This window comes from Strongylocentrotus purpuratus, unplaced genomic scaffold (genome assembly GCF_000002235.5).
Source record: "Strongylocentrotus purpuratus isolate Spur 01 unplaced genomic scaffold, Spur_5.0 spur5_scaffold_7, whole genome shotgun sequence".
Classification (NCBI taxonomy): domain Eukaryota; kingdom Metazoa; phylum Echinodermata; class Echinoidea; order Camarodonta; family Strongylocentrotidae; genus Strongylocentrotus; species Strongylocentrotus purpuratus.
In genome coordinates, this window is record NW_022145613.1 from 34,147,660 (window position 1) to 34,170,749 (window position 23,090).

The 23,090-nt window shown below is 37.5% G+C and overlaps 1 protein-coding gene across 1 annotated transcript in view; it reads right to left on the reverse strand.

The window, feature by feature from the left end:
* The window catches only part of LOC585421 (cilia- and flagella-associated protein 65), a 31,397-nt gene that overhangs the window by 2,759 nt on the left and 5,548 nt on the right, over nucleotides 1–23,090 (reverse strand). Inside the window, exons 5-35 of the mRNA XM_030974098.1 lie at nucleotides 22,562–22,764; nucleotides 21,730–21,875; nucleotides 21,091–21,204; nucleotides 19,829–19,937; nucleotides 19,243–19,358; nucleotides 18,269–18,418; nucleotides 17,543–17,671; nucleotides 16,278–16,436; nucleotides 15,566–15,784; nucleotides 15,178–15,231; nucleotides 14,583–14,720; nucleotides 14,052–14,155; nucleotides 13,348–13,543; nucleotides 12,498–12,668; nucleotides 11,860–11,945; nucleotides 11,426–11,492; nucleotides 10,772–10,937; nucleotides 9,920–10,325; nucleotides 9,295–9,492; nucleotides 8,593–8,677; nucleotides 7,891–8,049; nucleotides 7,273–7,461; nucleotides 5,789–5,902; nucleotides 5,078–5,380; nucleotides 4,412–4,528; nucleotides 3,580–3,699; nucleotides 3,009–3,162; nucleotides 2,084–2,237; nucleotides 1,486–1,614; nucleotides 891–1,044; nucleotides 203–381 (exon numbers count right to left, since the gene is read on the reverse strand). Of these exons, the coding sequence (XP_030829958.1) occupies nucleotides 203–381; nucleotides 891–1,044; nucleotides 1,486–1,614; nucleotides 2,084–2,237; nucleotides 3,009–3,162; nucleotides 3,580–3,699; nucleotides 4,412–4,528; nucleotides 5,078–5,380; nucleotides 5,789–5,902; nucleotides 7,273–7,461; nucleotides 7,891–8,049; nucleotides 8,593–8,677; nucleotides 9,295–9,492; nucleotides 9,920–10,325; nucleotides 10,772–10,937; nucleotides 11,426–11,492; nucleotides 11,860–11,945; nucleotides 12,498–12,668; nucleotides 13,348–13,543; nucleotides 14,052–14,155; nucleotides 14,583–14,720; nucleotides 15,178–15,231; nucleotides 15,566–15,784; nucleotides 16,278–16,436; nucleotides 17,543–17,671; nucleotides 18,269–18,418; nucleotides 19,243–19,358; nucleotides 19,829–19,937; nucleotides 21,091–21,204; nucleotides 21,730–21,875; nucleotides 22,562–22,764 (4,788 nt within the window). The remainder of the gene's footprint in view (nucleotides 1–202; nucleotides 382–890; nucleotides 1,045–1,485; nucleotides 1,615–2,083; nucleotides 2,238–3,008; nucleotides 3,163–3,579; nucleotides 3,700–4,411; nucleotides 4,529–5,077; nucleotides 5,381–5,788; nucleotides 5,903–7,272; nucleotides 7,462–7,890; nucleotides 8,050–8,592; nucleotides 8,678–9,294; nucleotides 9,493–9,919; nucleotides 10,326–10,771; nucleotides 10,938–11,425; nucleotides 11,493–11,859; nucleotides 11,946–12,497; nucleotides 12,669–13,347; nucleotides 13,544–14,051; nucleotides 14,156–14,582; nucleotides 14,721–15,177; nucleotides 15,232–15,565; nucleotides 15,785–16,277; nucleotides 16,437–17,542; nucleotides 17,672–18,268; nucleotides 18,419–19,242; nucleotides 19,359–19,828; nucleotides 19,938–21,090; nucleotides 21,205–21,729; nucleotides 21,876–22,561; nucleotides 22,765–23,090) is intronic.

A 23,090-nucleotide genomic window follows, 5' to 3' on the forward strand; every position in this document is an offset into this window, starting at 1 on the left:
CGCCTTCATAACAACACAGTAGATACAAAAAGACAAATTTTGACAAGTACAATGCAAATTTAGAAATCCTGAAATTGTATGAATCCTGAAATTACATGATGGACACTACAGAGAGTTCCTGCGAGAGGTACATTGCCTATCGTGAAATTTCCCTTTGCTTCATTATCAAAGGCACAAGGTATATGATTCTTTGATATGATACCTTGATGTCATGAGACCAACATCATCACCAGCAGGAGCAGAGGGAGGTTGGTCAGTAACAGAATCACGCATCACCGTTCTGCTGGGCACCCCATCAGCTGTGCTATCTGGTGTACGTACTCCCCGACTTTCCATTTCAATCTGGACTGTCTTGGAGGGGCTCTCCATGGCTTCATGTCGCTGTTGGAAAACAAAAAATCAAGATGATTATCAATTTTGTTGACTACCATATACCAATTTATCATTGTTACTGTCACTAGTTCAATTTTTTGAAAATCATCCTCTTCAATTCAATTGTTATTCTAGTGATCAAGATGTATCCTACAATAAACTACAAAGATTAAAGAAAGAAAAAAAACCTCTCACATTGAGCAATCTTTAACAAATTTGCAAGTTATTGTATTCATTGAGGTAGGCATTTCTGCATTTTCTTGAAATTTGGCTCTTTCCCACCCATTTAAAAATATTGTGAGATAGTTACTTTCTCTTGTTTCTCATTTTAAAAGTATGCAAATAATTTTGTTCTTCTTGCTATCATCCAACAGCAATTATCAATGTTCCTTAATGTTCTCTAATGTTCCGAACGGAAATGCCTAGGACTGCATTTGTCTTCACTCAAAATTTATATCACTATACTCTATCACTATGGTGAGAATCTTTTCATCGTTATGAATCTATGCCAGACTAACCTGAGCAGCTTGAGAAGGGGGAAGCGAGATGATCTTTAGATCCTCCAACCGAGCGGGGGACTGGGGTCTGTCTCCAAACTGAGTGAAGTATGGGATAGGCTCGTTAGGGATGTCTCTCAATGCCTCATGGAAGTCATGATCATCAAGCAATGCTCTGCAATGACAAAAACAAGATAAGTTTCTTCATTAAAAAAAAATATTGTTGATTATAGCATAGCAAAACTTTAAATATGCGAACAAGGACTAATTTCACAACTGTACATATACTCGTAGAGAAATAAGGGAAGGTGGCATTTGAACAAGGCAAATTGAATTTAAGAATTCAGAATGTGAAGAATGTTCTTTTTGCATCTCTGATGCTGGAATAACTGATATCAGCATTGAAAATGAGGTAGACATGAGAATGACTTATTTCTTTAGGTACGATAGATTGAACAAACTACACAAATTTTCACTGACCATCTCTGAATACAATGCTAAAAGCTCAAATACAAAAATTAAAGAGAAATGGAAGGATTTAAGAAAGATAATCAACGATAGTATGATACATGTAGGAATAGATGGATAGAGTGAGTTTTTATTGTTATGACCATACCTGACAATAGTGCTCATGACCTCACCCACGACTCCAGCTGCCATCTCATCACAGGCTTCAGGTTCCAGGGATTCATCTCTTTGTGATTGCTTTCCTTTACCACTTGTGATTACTCTCTCACTCATACCCCTAGAAAAGGCAAAACAGATTACAAGCACTGGTTATCAAGTATATAGTGGCCCAATACTCTTATCTTTTCCGACTGGATAGAAAAATATTCAGACTCCAACCCAATGGAAATGCATATTGAATAAAAAGTAAGAAATCTAAAACACTTTGCAAATGTTAATGGAAAAAGTCTCACAATAAAACAATGTCTTTGAACTTAATTTGCAACAAATTTCAAAAACTGCCATGTGCAAAACTTTTATCACATGAGCTGACAAAGTGACACTAGTTTTTAAAGCTCAACTCTACAATACTAATGACAAACTTTAACATATAAATTACATTTAGCAACATACTGTTACATGTGAGAGAGCAATGTTTATGTAAAAATGATTAAAAAATCTCAAGCTTTTATTTTCTCATTATCATACAATGTAATACTTTAAAAAGAGACTACACTTTCGAATTTTCGAGTAAATATTTACAGTACCTATCAATGAAGAACTTCTGGACCTCGTTGGGGAAGTTGCTCTGGAACTCAGCAATGGTGTGAGTTCGTCCTGTCACCCCAAGGTGCATGACAAACGTCTCTGGTTTCTCAGGTTTGGGCCACAGCTTGCTGCCATCTTTTGCAGAGTGTTCACCTAAACATTCAAAATTCAGGTGGTTCAGTGTGTAGTCAGTGTTTTAGAGATTAAAGTGTTGGGATCTTTTCTTTCCTTTTTTTCTAGGGGGTACCTGATTCCAAGCAATGGTACATACCACATGCAATATTAAAGATGTTCATGCGTGAGTATGTAGTCATTCATGAAGTAGGCAACTTGGCGATCACTACATAACACTGAGCCAACGGGTATTATGCTCCTGTGCTTACGTCCTTGTGCTGCCCTCTATATACCCATGCATGAGCAAACTTTAATCTGACAATATAAGTTCAAAATTATTTTTTATATCCCAATATTTTTAACAAATTTGAAAAATTAAAAATGTTTTTAGAGCCTCAAGATATTTCCAGGGCTGTTATCATTGTTTAAGAAAAAGTGGTTTTACCCAACAGGACTTCCTTCATTGACGTTCATACAGTAACATTCATTGCACTTCGCTTCTTCATCAGACACATACATATATACGTGGTAGCTTGACATTACAATTTCCTTCAAATCAATAAAAGCTTCCAAATACCTAAATGGTCTTTCCCAGTTGATCTGTTAATAGCATGCAACATTATCTAGTGATATAAATTCAAAATGATATACTATCAGGAGTCTTTTATATCTCTATCCATCTATAAAGTTCAATTTTGGTGAGCATATTGCACTGGAATATCAAAAAACTCATTGTGAGGACTGACTACATTTTTGTGCATCACTTCTTCGTGATGTAAGCTTAAGGATAAATTCTACAGCAACACTTACGGGTATACTGTTCATCAAGCTCCTTCTCATTCTTGACGTTTTTGATGGGCGGCAGGGTCTGGTAGCGCTTGAAATCTTCAGGAGGTACTGGCGAACTATCCAGGGTGCATTCCCGCTTAAAGCGACTCCTTCCTTCAGGGCCTGCGCTGCTTCCCTGTTTGAATATCAAGCAAATTACACATCGATAATAAGGCAAATAATATTGCTGTATTTACATAATGGTCATGGTTGCCAGGATATTCCATGCTCTTTCCTTGATCCTTGAAAGAATTTAGGATTTCAGGATCATGAAAGGGGGCCTTTTCGAGCTATAATTTCACCATAGCCATTCATCAAGTCAAAATCCTGTTCGGAAACAAGACAAATTATAAAAGACTGAAAATGTTCTTTTAGGGTAAATAAATTCACTGATAATTTTATTTTTCAATTCCTGACTAGCAAAAAGGAACTCATCCTTCAGACTTTCCCCAATTTCCAGGATATTTAGAAACCTTGAATAGTACTCAGTTTAAAATAAGATACGCTCCAAATATATCCAAGTACATCTAAAAATAGAGGATGGGTTACTTACGTCTTTCTGTGTGTCATCACTAAACTCAGTGATGGTGAACTCGTATTTCTGCCTCTCTCTCTCTGCCTCCCAGTCTTCAAGCGCCTTCCTGTACTCTGCCATGACTGTCTCATCAGCAACCTAGGTCAGGCAAAGAAGCAAATGCGTAATTCAAAAGGAAAACAAAACTAAAGTCAATATTCTAGAATGTGATTAGGAGCAAAATACATTATAAGGGAAGCAAATGTGTCCCTTCTTAACAGTACATGCCATAAAACTTTGATACTATTTTTTATAACAGGGAGATATGTGTGAGATCTGCTATGAGAACAGTTTTGACTGAACATTGGAAGTGGCAAAGGCATAAGTAGATAAATAGGGTATAGTTTATCAATCCTATGTCACACTGACTGACTTTGATAGAATCAGATATCAAGACCCTGTTTCATGAACTTATAAATACCAATTGCTACATTTCTGCAACAAACTTTCCTCCAGCCACTAAAATGTAATGATTTCAGTAGATTATCTTTGATTACTGTAATTAGTTAAGGATAACAATTTCATGAAACAGGGCCAAGATAATTGGCATGGAGCGGGATTTAAATCCCATGAACCTTCAGTGATCTCATGAAACATTTAACATTGGTTTTTCAAGGGACTTACAAATTGTGTTAACAAATCTTCAGAATTTACCATTTTGATAGTTTAATGTTGAAGGAAAAAATATTATCTAAAGATCATATTTGAGAGACCAATGGTGAGAGCAACCAGTGGCATAAATGACCTGCCATAGTTAAAGTTAAGTCCAGCTTAATCTTAGTCTTTGTGAAACACTCCCCCGATGACTTACCTCACAGATGACATCAAGGTCATAGAATGACGGCTCTCCTATAGATGTGAAGACCACCTTACACATGCAGCCCTCTCCTGGGTGAAGAGTTCCTTTGGGTGGTTGGATGTCCAGCACCTAGGTCGTGGGGCAAAAGAGTTTACTTTTATCAGTTGCGATCAATATCATCAGCATATTAATAAAAAGATGAGTAGGTTGAATCCTTTCTTTTTCTAGAAAAAAATGTTAAAGTAAAGTGTACATACTAACAGAGAGTGAAAATCTTATGAAAATGAATAGGATCACACTGGAGTAAAAGATTGAAGAGATAATGTATTGAAATTCAACCAAAAGTTGCAAGATGGATAGGAAGGAAAAATACCAGAAGTTAACAGTCACAAACTAATCAAAGTACAAAAAGAAAGCTAAGATTCCTTATAATAGCCTAGGAAATACTTGTTTACCAGTGGCACATATTACTTATCATGAAGGAGGGATAACAAGAATCTTTTAATTAATAAAAAAAAGCTTTTCTCACTTTTTATTCTGTCATTAGGATCCATTACATACAGGGAAATGTCAGAGAAAAGGATGTAACTGAGTAAGATATTTACTCAACACAAACAAAGTGACATACAACTAATAGAGCAAACATGTTACTACAACACAACTGGGGAAAGACCTCACCTGTGAATCGTCCTCTGATGTCACATACCACTCAAAGGACACGGTGTGGCTGGGGGAGCGGTTGGTCAAGTACACCACCTTGCGTTGTTCACTGAACAGTGGAAGATTCCCAAAGGCCACTCTCTCCTCGCTGGCATACAGGAGCTGTTCCCTGAGGGGGATGCTCTGGACGGAAGGAACACCGGTCAGTTCTGTGCCGTCCGTCATGGGCATGGTGGTGCCTAGGGAGCGCTTGTCGTAGCCCACACCGGTGAAGGTGATCAGGGCGGTGTCACCACCAATGATGTGGATTGGGACATCAACCTGGAAGATGCAGTGAATCAGTTAATTTGAACTGAAATTAATTCTAATTTTTTCCAATTTCCAAAAAGTAGATTAGGTCTTGCATGTAAAAGTCTTAGCAAGTAATATTGTACATTAATATGAAGTCCAACTCTATTTCTTGGTTGGTTATCATGCAGCTAAAAATATGAACTTAAAATAGTATCAATAAAGCATTTCCAGCTTCTTTCATGTTTTCTATTACAATTGATGACATGCCATATCCTTTCTTAACAGCATGAGTAAAATTGTGTCTATCGGTGTAACATAAACTGTTTCCAATATAGGAAAACAAGTTTGTGGTACAACTCAAGTAAATACATATATACTACATTCGGGTGAAAACTTTAATGTTCTTTGCATCAAGCTACTAGGCATGCTGTGTCTTACCATATATGTATTTGCTTCCAGTGGAGAGAAGATCCATTCCACTTTGGCTGTTCTACCAGCTGGTATTACACCCTTGGGATTCAGGCAATCAAAGATCCTGTGATTGAAGTTTTCCTACATGACAAGAAATTGCAAAATGGCATTTATGAATATAAACATATGTATGTCCTATGCATAAAAGCGGAACTTTACTGTAAATATAAGATTATATGTGGAACATGGGAATTTAAACTTGATTTTAATTGTCAATAAAGTAAATCAAAAAAGTAGAGCTCAAAGAAGTAAAACATAATAGTTGATGAAAGGACAATAAACTTTCCAACAGAGCTGAGTATATCCTCCCCTTTCCATCTCTCTCTCTCTCTCTCTCTTTCTTCCTACCTACCTACCTACCCACCCACCCACCCAACCATCCACCAACCTACCCACCTACCTACCCACCCACCCACCAACCAACCCACCTACTCACCAACCTACCTACCCCCCCCCCCCACCAACCTACCTACCCACCAACCTACCTACCCACCCACCTACCCACCCACCTACCTACCTACCCACCAACCCACCCATCTACCAAACAACCTACCCACCCACCTATCTACCCACTTACTCACCCACCTACCTACCTACCCACCCACCCACCCAACCATCCACCAACCTACCCACCTACCTACCCACCCACCTGCCTACCTACCCACCCACCCACCAACCAACCCACCTACCTACTCACCAACCTACCTACCCCCCCCCCCCCACCAACCTACCTACCCACCCACCTACCCACCCACCTACCTACCTACCCACCAACCCACCCATCTACCAAACAACCTACCCACCCACCTATCTACCCACTTACTCACCCACCTACCTACCTACCCACCCACCAACCTACCTACCCACCTACCTACCCACCCACCTACCTACCTACCCACCCACTAACCCACCCATCTACCAAACAACCTACCCACCCACCTATCCACCCACTTACTCATCCACCTACCAACCCACCCACCCACCCACTCACCCACCCACCTACCTACCCACCCTCCTACACACCCACCTACCTACCAACCTACCCACCCACCCACCCACCTACCTACCCACCCACCCACCCACCTACCTACCCACCCACCTACCCACCCACCTACCTACCCACCCACTTAACTACCCACCCACCCACCTACCCAACCACCCACCCATCCACCTACCCACCTACCTAACCACCCACCCACCCATCCACCTACCTACCTACCCACCCACCCACCTACCCACCCACCCATCCACCCACCCACTTACCTAGCCACCTACCTACCCACCAACCCACCTACCTACCTACCTATCTATCATATCTATCTAACAATTTATCTATTTTTCTCTCATATCTCTTTTAATATGATTCCCTTTGACTCTTAACAGTGACCTATTATTTTACTCAAATATTACATTAACAACAATGTAATTTGTTATAAACAGTAAATTCCTACCTCTTGAACTTGATCCAAAGCAGTCAGGTCCAGCTGATACATGACCTCCATACCTCCACCATTATACAGCTCATAGACCTGCTTGGGGTTGATGACGCCACCTATAGGCACGGGGGAGAACATGTGCTTGTTGCTGGGGAAGTGGACGTAGCGTCTGTCCTCGTTTACCGTCACACCAGTGAAGTTCAGCTAGAAGAAGTCAGGTTAAAAAGGAAATAACAGTCAGGCTATTGATACAATAGTTCGTTTCTGAGCCATTATATAAACACAAGGACAATTCATGAATGGACTTTGTTGGAGCTTACTTTCACCAACAAAAGGACTCATAGATGGTCTAATCGAAAACTGATTTTTATATCAGTATAGTATCAAGACCTCATATTGTGTTGAGGATGACATCAAGTTCATTTGGAATATAAAGATAGAAAATATTAAACGGAGAGACCATCTATGAAATACATACTTTTACAAATGGGTAATATGTGGGTGTTTTCTTATAACATGTAACTTAGCTATATAGAGTAAGTCTCAATGGTCTTTCAACATTTGAATACTACTAACAGGTCAGAAATGTGATGTGAAGTCAGTTCACTGATAAATTGTTGACAGTCGACTTACCAGAACCTCTCTGCCCCTCATGATCTTGAAGAGGACGGGAAGCCTGTCTGTTCCTGCAAACTCATGGCAGTAGGTCATAGTGACCGTCTGGCATTGACCGGGCATAAGGGATCCACTGCTTGGCTCTACAGTGAATAGCTTGTTATCCATGATCCTCATCTAAAGCAAAACAAACAAATAAAATATGATGATGATGATGATGATGATGATCCACAGCACTTGGATGGCGCCATTTATCTGTTGCAAACATTCAAAGGCACCTGCTCCTCCAATAGTCATGGACTCAGTACAAATTTGCTTGAAAAGATGGGTTTTGAGGGCTGACTTTGTGATTATTTGATGATCAAGGGAAAATAATCATATCACGATTCTTGTTTTATGGCTGGTGATAAAGTGTTTCATACTGTAAATGTCTACAAACATATTTAAATGAGTGATGTCATGTTACTTATTCACATCGGTTGACTTAAAACCCAATTACAAGGTTTAATTTAAGGGCCATTTCTGTTAAGGTACCTATCCTCATTGGAAATTACTATTATTGTGAGGGTTCCACATCCACATACACATTAACATAAAATTTGCTACAGTTCACAATGTAGCTGCAGGATAAACAAAAGAGCACTTGTTCTAAATGTGCCTCCATTTTGACAAGGGTTAGTTCAAATATCTTGATTGCTAGCATTTATAATCGTGACATACCTCATGAAGTTCATCATGATCAAATTCTCCTGTCTCAGCCCAATATTCCATCTCCAGCTGGAGATCGGTTGGAAACAGATAAGCCCTACAAAGAAAAAAACAATTATTAAACACTAAAAACTTTCAGACTCAATCTTGATTATTTGTATGTGTAAGGTCAGTTACTTACATGTTATTAAGAACAAGACAAGAACTGGCATAAGAATGTATTGCAATGATCTTTTTTTACAGCATGTTGTTGATAGTTTAAAGACTACAGCAACAATCTAAACATATTAAACAAATGCTTAAAAATTTAAACAAGGTGAATCGCCGTTAATTTGATGTATATCAATATGGAATCATTTCCAACAGACCACTTGGGTTTTAATGATTCCATTCCCCACTTCAATTTAATTCTGAACTATAGAAATACATGTTTCTATATACAATCAAACCTGCTTTAGTGACCACCTGTCTACAAAGACCACATTTTTTGTTTTCCTTGAAAATAAGTTTCTCATGGAAACATGTACTAAAAGAACCTGCATACAAAGACCACTGTTTGTGCTTCCCTTGGGCGGTCGCTGTAGTCAAGTTTGACTGTATCATGATGACTTTTCCACAGAGAGTAAATATATATGAGATCAATCTAAATCCAATGATGTTGTCATTGCTGCTAAATGAATATTTGAAATATATAAAATGCAGAAGAGAACTCACCAGTCTGCACTGACAGTGCCTGTGTTTTCCAACATGAGATGAACGATGCAAGGCTCTGCTCCAACCGGTGAAGCACTGAAGTTGAAGTCCAGCAGTGCCTGGGTTAACACCACAGCCTTACGCCGCATGTTGTGCTTTGTGACACGGGAGAAGATGAGCTCTACAGGTGAGGGGTCCGAATCCAGACAAGAGTTCAAACTAATTGGGGAAAAGTGAAAGCATTGATATTAGTTTGGCACATTTTTTCCTACTGACTAGCTGCCTTCTAAGTATTCATTCACACACATGTAACAATGAGTTTCATTCAAGCCAGAATCTGATATTTTTAGCTCCTTCAATTTTAAATTTTTTAGGCTTTAAATGAAAATAGAACACATATTTTTGAATGAATTATTGTTTCATTAAAAAAATACAACTGATGGATGCACTCAATATTAAAATTTAGCCCAGAATACTGCATTTATCAAGCTTTAATTGTGCAGCATGCTGTTAACACTCAGAAAGGTTATTGGCTACAGAATAGAGATAGCCAATAAAGGAATAAATATAAAACACATGGTATTTAATGAAATCTGTTTTTATGGCAAAGTCTCTGCTTATAATCATCCAAAATTAAGTAACTTACTTATCCAGGGATAACAGACTCCAGAGTCTGGCCTTGCTAATCCCAGCGGCACTGCCATAGCAGCGGGCATCAGTGATCTGGAGTGTTGGGTACACCCCTACCGCAGTCATCTCACAAAGCTGGTGCATCGTGTCACTGACAGGGACTAGGACACCCTCCTCCTTGCTCGTCTCAGAAACACTCTTTGACGTTTCTTCCTTCTTCTCTCCTTCCTTCTTCTCATCTTCCTTCCCCTCTGTGTCTTCATCCTTCTTCTGTGTCCTCTCCAAATTTGGGATGGATGGGGTCAGGAGACGGTAGCCGATGGAGAAGGTGTAGCCAAGACGCCTCTCAGGGCGGATGGTGGCCCGGATGACACGCCTTGAACGGGCTGGAAGGACGTCCCTTGTTCTGTCCAAAGTCAGTGCTGGAAAAAGAGGACAAACATTGTACATATCTCAAAATCTCTGTTTTAAATTATACAAGAATGCCTTTCTAGCTCTCAGCAGACATCAATGCAAAAATAAGAAAAAGAAAATGTTGCAAAACACATAAATATATTGCTGAATAAGCAATATTTCATTCGTATTTCATATTCAATCAATCATTCAAGTACCAATATATGTACTTCCTAGACAAGCCCTATATATCTAATGTTTCATTTTTAAAATGTTCTGATTTGACATTTGCTCTGATGACAATTGCTGTGGGTTTTATTTGTTGTCAATGATAGGGTGTTACTTCAGAGTCAGGTTTAGGATTAGGTACAGTGTTCGGTCCAAGGTTGAAGTTAGGACTTTGGTTAGCATTACAACTTTACTTCAGATTGACTGCCGTCAGAACATACGTCATGCAATGCCATGAGATACCTACCCAGGTCATCTGTTTCAGCTGCCTCCTCTGCATAGCTACCCTGCATGGTCTGCTCCACACTAAGCTCATAGTGGAGGCTGCAGTTGCTGTTATTATGCAGGACGATGTCTCTGCTCACTGCGGTGTTCACTACCACGTCAGACAAGTCTACCACAGGTTCTTCACACTAAACAACAAAAATAATAGAAAGTAGTAACCAATAATATCTTAACTTGTCATTTTACTAAAGAAACTAGAGAACTTTAACAGCATGAAATAGACATTCTGAAAGTTGTTTAACAATGTACATGGTTATCTGTAACCTTATCTTCTAAATAATACTAGCCTTTATGATGGTAGGAATTTCCTTAATCAGCTAAGAGAGATTTCATTATCAAATGAAACACTGATCCATATATGACTGCAATGTCCTTAAATGTTTTTGTATTTTGTTTCTTTTTGATGATTATTATTATTACTATAATTCATAGATATCTATTATTATTTTTATTTTTTTATGAGGGGGGGGGGGGCCTTTCCCTGTACATTATCAATCAAAATACCCGATATTATATGCACAAAAGGTCATCACAAAATTAATAAGGATTTACTCCTTCCATATGTGGACAACATTAATATTTGTCAAACTGACTGTTAATCATTTCTGTATCTTACCTTGATTCTTCCAATAGATCCCTCACCAAGAACTCTGAGCAAGAAGGCTTTCCTTCTTGTCAGATCCCTGCATAAATGCAGACAAAATGAAACATGTGGATTTTACAATAACATTGAAAATGAGGATACATGACCATAGAGATACGGAAGAAGCAGGCTAAAATATGAATGAATGCAATGATTTCTTTGCTACACAAACAATGGTACATTAACAAATGTATATTCAGTCTTGGGAGTGATGAGGAGATCTGATTGAAATACAAAACAAATCACAAATCAAATTAATTAAAAATCATTATTTTGAAACAGGTTTAAGAATTTATACCATATAATTAGTCTTTTAAAAAGTTCAAGCTTTCACCAATTTCTAGCTGTTGTACATGCAGGCTGCCAATTTAAAATTAAGATTCACATGATTCATTTGCCTTACTTACCCAATGTGATTGATGTCTTCAACATACATGGACGGCTTGACCACGTACTTGACTTCCTCGCTGGGCGTGAAAGTCCATACATGGGACTGAAGGAAAAACATGGATGAAACAACAGTAAATATAGGCACGTCTAGCCTTCATAAAAACAACTACGGTACATTCTTCCTCTGATATACAAAGTCATTCAAAGTGTTTACACAACAGAAGATATGCAAGACTAAAATCTATACAGCACACTCCTGTGCAGAGGATATTATCATTTTCAAAGAGAAATGAATTTGAAACTGCACTCTTTCAAGAACAAAAATTCTAGTTTACATAATATAAAAAGATGCTGTGTGTACAGAAAAATTCCATATATTGCTTGCAAATAATTTCATTTTTAAAGAACAATGATACACATATCCAATTTGATGAAATACATGATATGAAATAAATATAACAAAAAACAGAGAAAAGAGTAAAATATTCATCTTGAACAAAAACTTGTAAGTAATATGATACCCAACATTGGCTAGTTAGAGATAAAAACAAACATTTAAGCACTTCATCTTATTTTATCATCCCCCTACGGTTAATTCAGAACCACCTTGTCCCTATGGACAATGGGTTAACAATTTAACAATTTGTAGCTGTACCTGTGTTTCATTCGGCAGTATAATACCAGTGATTGGGTAGACAGAGAGTAGATCCTTCTGGTGGTGAGGTACCTTCCATTGGTATTTGAGAGCAATCCGAGATGTGTTCTTGACCTTGTAACTCCTCTGAGAGGAGGTACCAATGCATGTACTCTTGAAGTACAAGACACCCTGCAAAATAAAGCACAAAGCAGTGAATATCATGTCATCTACTAATGTACTAATGGAAAATGCTGATAAGATCAATTTCTAATAATCACTAATTTACTTCTATTTCATGAAGTAAACGGTTATTGGGTAGAAACTTCCCAATTTTGATGAAATGTGACTGCAATTTCCGAGTGGTCACTTTATAGCGCTTAGAGACTTCGGTGGTAAGCGCTTTACAAGTAACGTTTTTTATTTATTTATTTTATTATTTACTTTATTCTCAAAATACCTACTTGTAGATAATAGCACCACTCCCCTAGAAATATATAAGAAAGTAATGATTTACACTCGTCATTTGGTGAAAGTTGACCAACTCCCAATAAAGAGTTTCCCTAAAATAAATGGGGTTAAATCCAAATTCCAGTTACAGCAAGCTATTTAGATACGGTAGATCATCAGAGGGATTTAAAGAACAACATTCTGGAAAGTTACTGGTTGTAGGTATCAGCAGAGAATACAGTCTTTATTATACTTGCTCTCTAGAGCTTTCCCATCATCTATAGCATTATGTATATCATTTGAAGTGGGCCAGAATGATGCTCACTCATATAAATTTACATAGATGTATTGCCCTTCTAGCTCTGCAGACAGTATATTTATCTGTACATCATTATTTCACTGATGAGATGAATGTACATACCTCTGTGTCAAGCAGTACCCTGGGTTGTTCCGATGACCCTAGACAATCCATGGTCTGGATGTGTTTGTCTGAGTCGTTGAGCCTGCAGCTGAACTGATGTCTGAGGGTCTTGTCTTTGACCTTTGGTATGACCTTGAAGACAAAGAGCTGGTGCTTGTCTCGGAGCAAGCCGGAGGACGGCTTGACCTTAAAGGTTCTGTTGTGAAGAGAAAATGAGCATGATTTACTTTTCTACCATGTTGGCCCCAACATTGCTTATAGAATACTGCAACACTGTTACTGACAATGAAGGAATAACTGTGTGGATCTCTGTTACCATAAATGAAGGTTGGATGCTACTTGATCCCGTAAACAATAATGTTGTATTCAAATCATACAAGATGTTTACAACAAAACCTTTATCAAATCATCTAAATTTCTAAAAATGAATTAGATCACACCTCTTGTGAATAAGGGATTTGCAATTGGCAACTCCAATATGAGTCGTCAGATGTATCAAATTAAATATGCCAAATTTGTTTACTTAACACATTTCACTTTTTGACCTTCCCAGTGTAATCAGTTAAAGGTATTTCTACCAGCAAATAAAACTTTGCTAACTGAATGGCCTATCAAGGGTAACAAAAACACAAATGAGTATGCTTATGACTATCATCAATCAGAAGAGATCCTGACTCTGAAAGTTTCTATAGAGAATTACTTACCCTGATGGGTCATCTGGGATGGTGTAATGGATGGGCGTGGTCCCTGCGTTACTAAGCAACATGGTCTTGTAGATGGAATCCCCAACATCAACAGCAGGAAACACCTAATGATAACAATAATATTTACATATCATCATGTTTGAATGTAATCAATTTAGTAAACAAGGTATAATTTGGTACTTTGAATATATGTTTGTATCATGTAATCAATTTAGTAAACACGGTACAATACTTTGAATATATATTTATGTTAGGAGATTCTTGTAGTTCGGTGGATATTGCGACAAACTTGGACTGGGAAAACATGGGTTCAAATCTTAGTCTGTGCAATAGTGGCTTGGATAAGTCATCAATTTTTCATTACAAAGCGTTTTGGATAAGTGGATGTTCCCTTGCTGCTTAGCATTACATATTTGATTTTGATTTTGATTTTGATTTAAAAAAAAATATGTATATATAGATTATTGTTTTCTTACCCTCCTACACAAATATTCCCAGTGAACCCAATAAGTAAAGACTTCTATGACTTACCAGTTTCTTGGTATCCAGTGTGTAGCGGGGCAGGAAAGTCTCGTTGTTTGGTTGGAATGTCTGTCCCACCGCAGCAACGGTCAGACACCATGGTGGAGAGAAGGTCTCATCCTGGACCAACCGATAGTCTCTCATGCTCTGTGAGAAGGAACAAGAACAAGTGTATAGAGAATCGAAGAAACAAAAAGGAATTCTTTAAAGGCCCACTGTACTACTGTAGCTACTTGCTCCCTCTATATAGAAAACAATGCCTAATCGGTGACCATTGGTTCCCCATGATCCTCTTTTTCTTATGATAATTGAGAGCCGAGTTGATGAGATAGCCACCTGTCAGTGACTTTCCTGGGTGGTCTAATCCCTCCTAGCCAAACTAGTACAAATGGCCTTTAAAAAAAACTAAAATGAGATCACAATCTAGAATATTTAGAATCTATCTCAGTAAAACCTTCAACTCAATGAAACTAAATTTGAATTAAATAAATAAAAATAAAACAATACTTAGAGAGCGTATAATAAACAATTAATTATCTCCATGCACTGTTTATGTTTAAAGATTCCACAGTGTCTCATGTGATGATATCTTACTATTTCTTACCTTGTAACATGCATAACCTTCAAGTTCTGTGCCAAAGAATTGGTTGGGAGCATTCTGGAAATGAGAGAACGTAGAAAAAAGAACAGATAAAAAACAGGATTATGAACACAATTATGAAAGTTCTGAGACTGAAATGATGTACTGGAACGTAACTTTGATAGTATCCATCAGACAATCTATTTATGGATCTATTTCTGGCAACCAATTAGGGCCCTTTATTTTTTGCAAGCTTTGTTCCTTTAAATATATTGGCTTTCTGTTCAATCTTGAAATTTACCCTGATGAGTGCAAAACAAAAAGAGCTTCACTGCTGTTCTACAATTTTGTAGAACCAATCATCTATTTAGTTTTCTATTTCTCCCTCTTTACCTAGGAGAACTCCACTTACTGGTTTGAAGTTCACCCTGAAGGAGGTCATCTTGAGAGGTGGGATGTCGGCTGATACGGGGGAGATGGAATAGATGTGGTTCTCATCCCCCATCCAGGTGATGGTGATCTTGCCCTTGGTGTGGTTGGTGATGTTGAGGGTCTTCTGGAGGGGGCGGCGGAGGTCTTGCACGTTCCCAAAGTCAACGTGGGTGGTATCGATGGTCACATGTACCGGTTGCTGGAGAGAGACGTGGCAGAGAGTTTGAGGTTAGATTGGAGTAAACCTGTAGCTCTAGGTATTTGTGTATACCAGAAATGATTTTATGAAACATTACTATGTTCATATAGAGATTAGCTACTGATGGGCTCGTGCTATAAGGGTTCATAAATCAAAATTTACCTAAATGTATATCTTTGTTAGAACTTGAATCAACAACTTTAAGCAAGCACATGAATTTTCATAGTCAGCTTAAAAAGAGCTGGAACAGAATGGTACTTGTAAGTATAATTTGGCATTTAAAGATTTAGAAATAACGCCTTCCACACCGTGGATGGAATATCTAAAAAAGAATAACGATTGTGCACTATACACTAGGACTAAGTAAATCTAGATTCTCTATCTTGAAAATGCTTTCCTAAAAATTTTACTCTTAAAATTTACTTATGTTAAATCATTGAAAACCTGGTGGCACAATAGGAGTTAATCAATAGTATGGTTGTCCAAAACTTACTGTATATTCCCCATGTCTACCATCATCAAAATATTCCTTCATGGCAGGGAGTGGTGTAGGGCTTTGTACGAGATCTTCCACAGCTTCAGCCGAAGGATGTGTCAGGCAATTGTTAGAATCCAATTTAAGCTTCCCATCCTTCACCATCTCATTCAAGTGCTAGAAACAAAAGATTAAGTAAATCAGATGAAAGATACAATAAAAGCATATCATTTTATTACAGAATGAATTTTTCAAATGAGTACAGACAATTTTTCACAATATCTTGTCACTTTTCTTCTATATCCTCTCTCCCTATGTAAGTCGTCAGTTGCTTCTTCCTTTTTCTTGCCCTGAATCTTTCCTCTATCTTACATCTGTGTACAAGGGCCAATCCAGACATTAATGACTACCTCAAAGTTTTAGTAGACTTTATGAATACATCAAGTTGAAAGCTCTTCTACAGCTTGGACCAGACCGAATACTTAGGAAAGTGACATCCATTCCTTATTTTTGTGTATTATTTAACATTCTTCGTAACGTGAGCCATATGGACTGAAAATGACTAAATACCTTGGACTTACCCACAATTTAAACAAACCACAATTATTATATATCAATATTCTTGTTACAATCAGAAACATCTTTACATGATCTCATATATTAGGGAACCTTATATTCACAAGCATAATGCTTCTAAGGTTTTCTCCTCATTACTGTAGATTAAATTAGCATCCTTTGTATTTAATGACTTGCATAAAATCATTTTTATTGCTTCAATACCACCTATCTATAATAATAATAATATTGGCATTTATATAGCGCTCTTACAGACATACATGTGTATCACAGCGCTTTACAACATATTATTATTTCCCCGGTCATCGGATTCAGGCTTGCCCGCACACAAGGTATGCACATTCTCCACTCCCTGGGGAGCATTCCAGCCAGTCGCCATTTTACAAGCGCCACTTGCTAATCAAACCACATTAGCTTTCGCATCCTACCGGGTACCCATTTTAACACCTGGGTGGAGAGTGGCAAATGTAGATCAATGTCTTGCCAAAGGACATTAGTGCCGCGGCGGGACTTGAACCGCGGACCTTGTGATCCACAGTCCGGTGACTTATCCACTCGACCACTCGACCACGACACCTCTATCAAATATATTGATATGTGTTGTTACCTTGTATATGCGTTACTTTGTAAGTTATTTTTATATGCAGTTAATGTGGAAATAAAACCTAAATAAATAGAAAATAAAAATAAATTCATTGTATTTTTACCTCAGGAGGAAAGACAGAAAAGCCACCAGCTACATGCTGCCGGTATCTGGTTAGATGGATGGGTTGAAGAACAGCTGGCTTACACAGCTCTGTGTGGCATGTTCCGATCATGTCTATGAACAATGGGTCCTGTGATGAAGAAATATGTAGGAAAATCATCAACAATTGTCAACAACTCCATGTGGTGGTGCTAACATCTTTGTACAGCACTCAACAGTCAAAACATGAATTTCGAGATGTGTTTTAGTCGAGGGGTTTCAACTCTTGACTCATGATGCAAAAAATTTAAATGTCTTTGATTTCGTCATTGCTCATCTTTATCATTAGTTTATATTCATGCTCGTCAACTGTTCAGCTGTTCCTGAAACCCATCTCTAAAACAAAAATATCCATAGATGATCATAACTTCACATTATGAAAAACATTATATTTGATTGACACATATAAAACACAACAATTTCAAGATATTTCTTCTGGCTTCTTTTAAAGCCTGTCTGCACTAGTTTGGCCAGGAGGGATTAGACCTCCCTGCATGGTCACTGGCAGGTGGTTATCTCATCAAATCAGCTCTCAATTAACATAAGAAAAAGGGGATTTTGGGGGACCAACGGGTTCCGCTTAGGCATTCCACGCTATCTAGAAGGCGCAAGTAGATACAAGTAGTGCAGACAGGCTTAAAGCTATTCCCAGTTCCCATGCAAACCAATCAGCATTACATAAACTTACCTGATTCTGTACAAGGCATGTGACTCTCCTATAATGGTTGATTGGGTGGGACGGTGTGAATGTGACGATGAGGGTTTGAGTGGTGTGAGGCTCCACCTTACCACACTGGACACTCATCTCAAAGACACTCTGCTGACCGTCTATCATGAACTGTAAGTAAAATAGAATAAAGTGTTAGACTAAGCATGAAACATATAGATTGGATGGGACGGTGTGAATGTGACGATAAGGGTTTGAGTGGTGTGCGGTTTCACCTTACCACACTGGACACTCATCTCAAAGACACTCTGCTGACCGTTTATCATGAACTGTAAGTAAAATAGAATAAAGAGTCAGACTAAGCACTAAGCATAATCCACCTGTCAACCTTTCACAGCAAAAATTAGGAATATATATTATATATATTATATATACTTTTCACATCAAATATTTCAGAAAAAGACAGAAATCTAGGGTTCAAAACAATAGCTTGAAGGCCAGAAAATAGGAAATGTTGCTCCAAAATAGATATGGTTGGCAGCTATGATAATCCCTAACAAAGACTGGTTGGGATGAATATAACTTTTTTATTTTTTGTTTGAATAGAGATTATACGGTATAGCATCCACACTCAAATAAAAGATACAGAACTTGGTTAACTTCACACAAAGTATTAAATATTTCTTGTATTACTTGTAATAAATGAAGCTTTCCAACCATCTTGCTCCCACCTTTGCATTCTCTTTCTCCCTCCCCCCCCCCCCTCTCTCTCCCTCTTTTCTCTATCTCTCTCTCTCTCTCTCTCTTTCACTATTCTCTCTCACTACCTCACTCTTTTCATTAATATCTTTGTTCTAGATGATATTATTCTAATCATTGCTGATTGAATAGGGATTTGAAAAGTAGCTTGTGATACATAATATGTCAATTTCAATTTACATCCTAGATGAAATTGCAATAACTACTTATCACAAGGGGATTAGGAAAATACCTACCTGATAGTATGCTGCTACGTCAGACTGGTTGACAATATCAAGAGTCCTGGTGGCTGAGTCACCCAAATTGAGAAGGCCAAAATTCAGCACCTCTGAACCCAGTGTTACCACAGGGCCTGAAAATTAATCAGAAGACACACATTAATTACAATATTTCAATTACATACTGTTTTTTGATGATAATTGCTCAACAATATTAGACTAAGTAGATGTACACACAAAAAATGATAAAAATCTCCAAGCAGACACAAATGGTTAATATATCCAAGAAATTGGGTCACACAGAAGAAGGCCGTGCTGAATGTTATTTGTAAGATTTATCTTTGGTTATTTTATGTTGAAAAGTACACTACAGTTGTCTCTAATTAATCACAAAATTATTGATTTTGACAAATCAAACCCATTCTCAATGAAGCACTATGAAATCTATTTTTTTTTAAATTGAAAATACCAGCACAACTTGGCTTTCTAATTGGTACAATAAATGTAAGGATAAGGCATACATAAAGTAAGACATATGCTTCTCTATAATAGGCTCTATATCTACCTTGATATTGCAAAATATGCTCGAGAAAAGAAATCTTACCTTTACATCTGCCATGGAGTTTGACAATGGTTTTGCTGACTTTGCCTATAGCTTGAATGTGAAGGTAGTCCACACTCTCCTCATTTACTGTGTTTGGAGTAAAGCTTACCTGTGGACCAATCACAAAATAAGACACAATGGTAAAATTCCTTTAAAAATGTTTAATCACACATATAGGTTTATGATAAAGTTTTCTCAAAGTTAGGGTTTGGGTGTTTCTTTTTTCATTATTCAAAAAGTAAATGGCAAAACAAAACATTTGTAAAGTTAGAAAAATTCTACTTTCAAGATAAGAATGAAAAGGAAAAGTATCATTGTAGTATTTTTATCATTTATAAGTTAATGACACATGAATTATAAAGATATTTAAGTGAAAAAAGGAAAATGAAAAACTTGAGTCAGCTTTTCATCAGTGAGTCGAATGTCATCATTTGCAATTAGTTTCTCAGAGCTGAGATGAACACCTATTCCACTAATACCCCATTCACAGTGGTTTTGAAATTTGTAGCGGCGTTGTAGCGGAGCGGCGACACTGCCATAACACCGCTACAAATGCATTCACAGTAGAAAAGTTATCCCGCTGCAGCAGCGGGATAAATATCATGTACCCATTCACGCTGCAGCGGGTGATTTTTATTACCTCCGTAACAAACACGCACGGCACGGAAAAACGATGAGGCAAGCTTGCAAAAGGTAAACGTGTCAAGTTGCTTTTTGTATCCTCGATCATATTACTTTTTAAAAAACTAGCATTTTTATTGCTTCCAGTCAAAATATTTTAATTTTTTGAAGTGTGAAATATTTTTATTTGGATAATTATAATATCTACATAATAATAAAATCAATTTAAATCCACTGGTTACTTTATTTCTATTTCACTTTATGTTCCCCATTGCTGGAGAAAAAAGGTCAGTGATAGGTAAGTAAACAAATCACACGTGTTTGTCGCGGTGTTATAGCGGAGAGCCTTCACATTGAGTAAACACCGCGACAGCAGCGGGACTGTCCCGCTGCTGTAGCTAGGCGAACCTAGCGATAGTTTGTCGCGGCGTTATCGCGAGGCGGTGTTATCCCGCGATAGTTTATAACGGGTCCGAGCCTTCACACTGAAGACAACACCGCGACAGCAGCGGGACAGTCCCGCTGCTGTCGCGGTGTTTGAGGCCACTGTGAATGGGGTATTATTCTTCATTCCATATAAAAACTATTGGAACAATGTATTCTTTGGCAGGTTCTATTTCAGGAAGTAGGGGTGAACTTACCGGTATCCTGCTGATACTTTCTGGAGGGACGGTTCCTGATTTTTGGTGACAAGAGAATACTGTGTCAATTCTTGTACTTGCTGTGGGGTGGTCTACTTTGAAAGGAGAATTTACCTGTAGAGGAGAAAAGATATATAGAAGGTTAAAGTCAAGTATATATCTGTAACAGATTATTTATCATGAATTCATTGAATTTCAACTTTACACCAATTACATGAAATACAGAATTTAACACACTCTAGCATCCTATAACTATAAGTTTGTATCTCTTACTTGTCATTCTGTTATATGGCATGTCATCAACTGCAGTAGTCAACAAGATTTAATACACAAAAAGTAAATTTTAAAACTAAAACTGTTTCAGTTGGTAATTACTGATGATAATAAATGTATATAATATCTGGGTAATTTCATCAAAATATTAACACTAAAAGCAAAATACCTGATTTCATATCATGATATCTGTTTCTAGATCTCTGATATAAAAAATAAATTTGGTTTAATTAAAAAAAACTCCCAGTAATTATCCTTTCTCTCTATAGAACAGCAACAAATGCAATTAATCTTCACAACAAAGAGGAAAAAAAAAATCCCCCTAAAAATAAATAATTTTCCTACCACAAGAGATTATTTTCTTACCGGAGCAAGGTTATGAAGCTCGATCCACTTCTCTGCTGTTGATCCAATAGCTACATCACCAAAGGACACCACGCTCTCAATGTTGAGGTTCTCCATGGCTCTGGGATGCCTACCAGCCTGGGCGACAAGTAGGTGAGGCAGCTTGCCTGAAGGATAGATTGACACATAGTTAGAAATGGTGCATAATTTTGGCTATGACTAATAATGATTACTGCCTATCATATCATATCACTTTTGAAGGTGGTATCATATGAACCTAAAAGACCTTTCATTCGACACCTCATAAAAGGTGAAGGGAAAAAAGGATCCCAATGATTGATTTGCATTTTGTATATGTTTGTATTACTTGACAAAAACGTGAAAAGCACTCATGAACAGATGAAACTAATTATTATAAATAAGTTAATAGAATTGAAGGCTTATGTTTTTGTTTCACTATACATTGATCTCATAGTGTAAAGCAGGTAATAATAATAATAATAATAATAATAATAATAGCCGAATAGTCCACTCCAAATTTTATTAACCGACACGGAAATTCTTTTTGCCCAATCGTGATCGTGAGCCCGGCAGCCACTGAGCAGCGCCAGATCGACGTTGCTCATACTTGTAAGCTTTAAGCATGAGGTGTCAACAAATACTTGTATGTCATAGTGAATATTTTAATGAAAAGGAATGTATGATATAAACTTCTGATTTTAAATTGAATACCATATGCACTTTAAAACCAACCCTATTAAACCGTGACGCAACAAAAATTTACACATATCTATTTCCTCCCATCTCACATGAAAATACCATGATTAAGATTCCTTTGATGATGAACACTCACCTATTCCTTCCAATTTGAGCATCTTCTTACAAGTCAGGGAATCCGATCCATAATGAACTTCAGCCACCGTCTCATAGACGACAGCAGAGGTGGGTTTGAAGGTCGCAGTGATGGTGCATTTTGACTTGGGATCCAGAGTGCCTGTCGATGGCTCCAACACGAAAGGTAAGCTCACAGACCAAGCAAACTTTGTTACTAGCTCACTGTACGGTGAAAAAGAAAGGAATGTGATAGGCAAATTTAAAATAAATAATTATAAAATTCACTGACTGCTTCCAAACTATGAGGTTATTAAAAGGAGTGTCATCAACTTGAGACTTAAAAGAAATTAATTTCATGTTTCTTCTCGCATGAAAATAATAAAGAAGAGTAGAGTTTAAACAGATTGATGTAAATGGAGAGTTGATCTCAATAACTTCACAGACATATGGTACTGACAATATAATCATGGTGTAAAAACTAGGATATACTGTAACTTTTCTATATGATTTATCTGCTTTCATCAATATGAATTTGGATTCTATCCTCA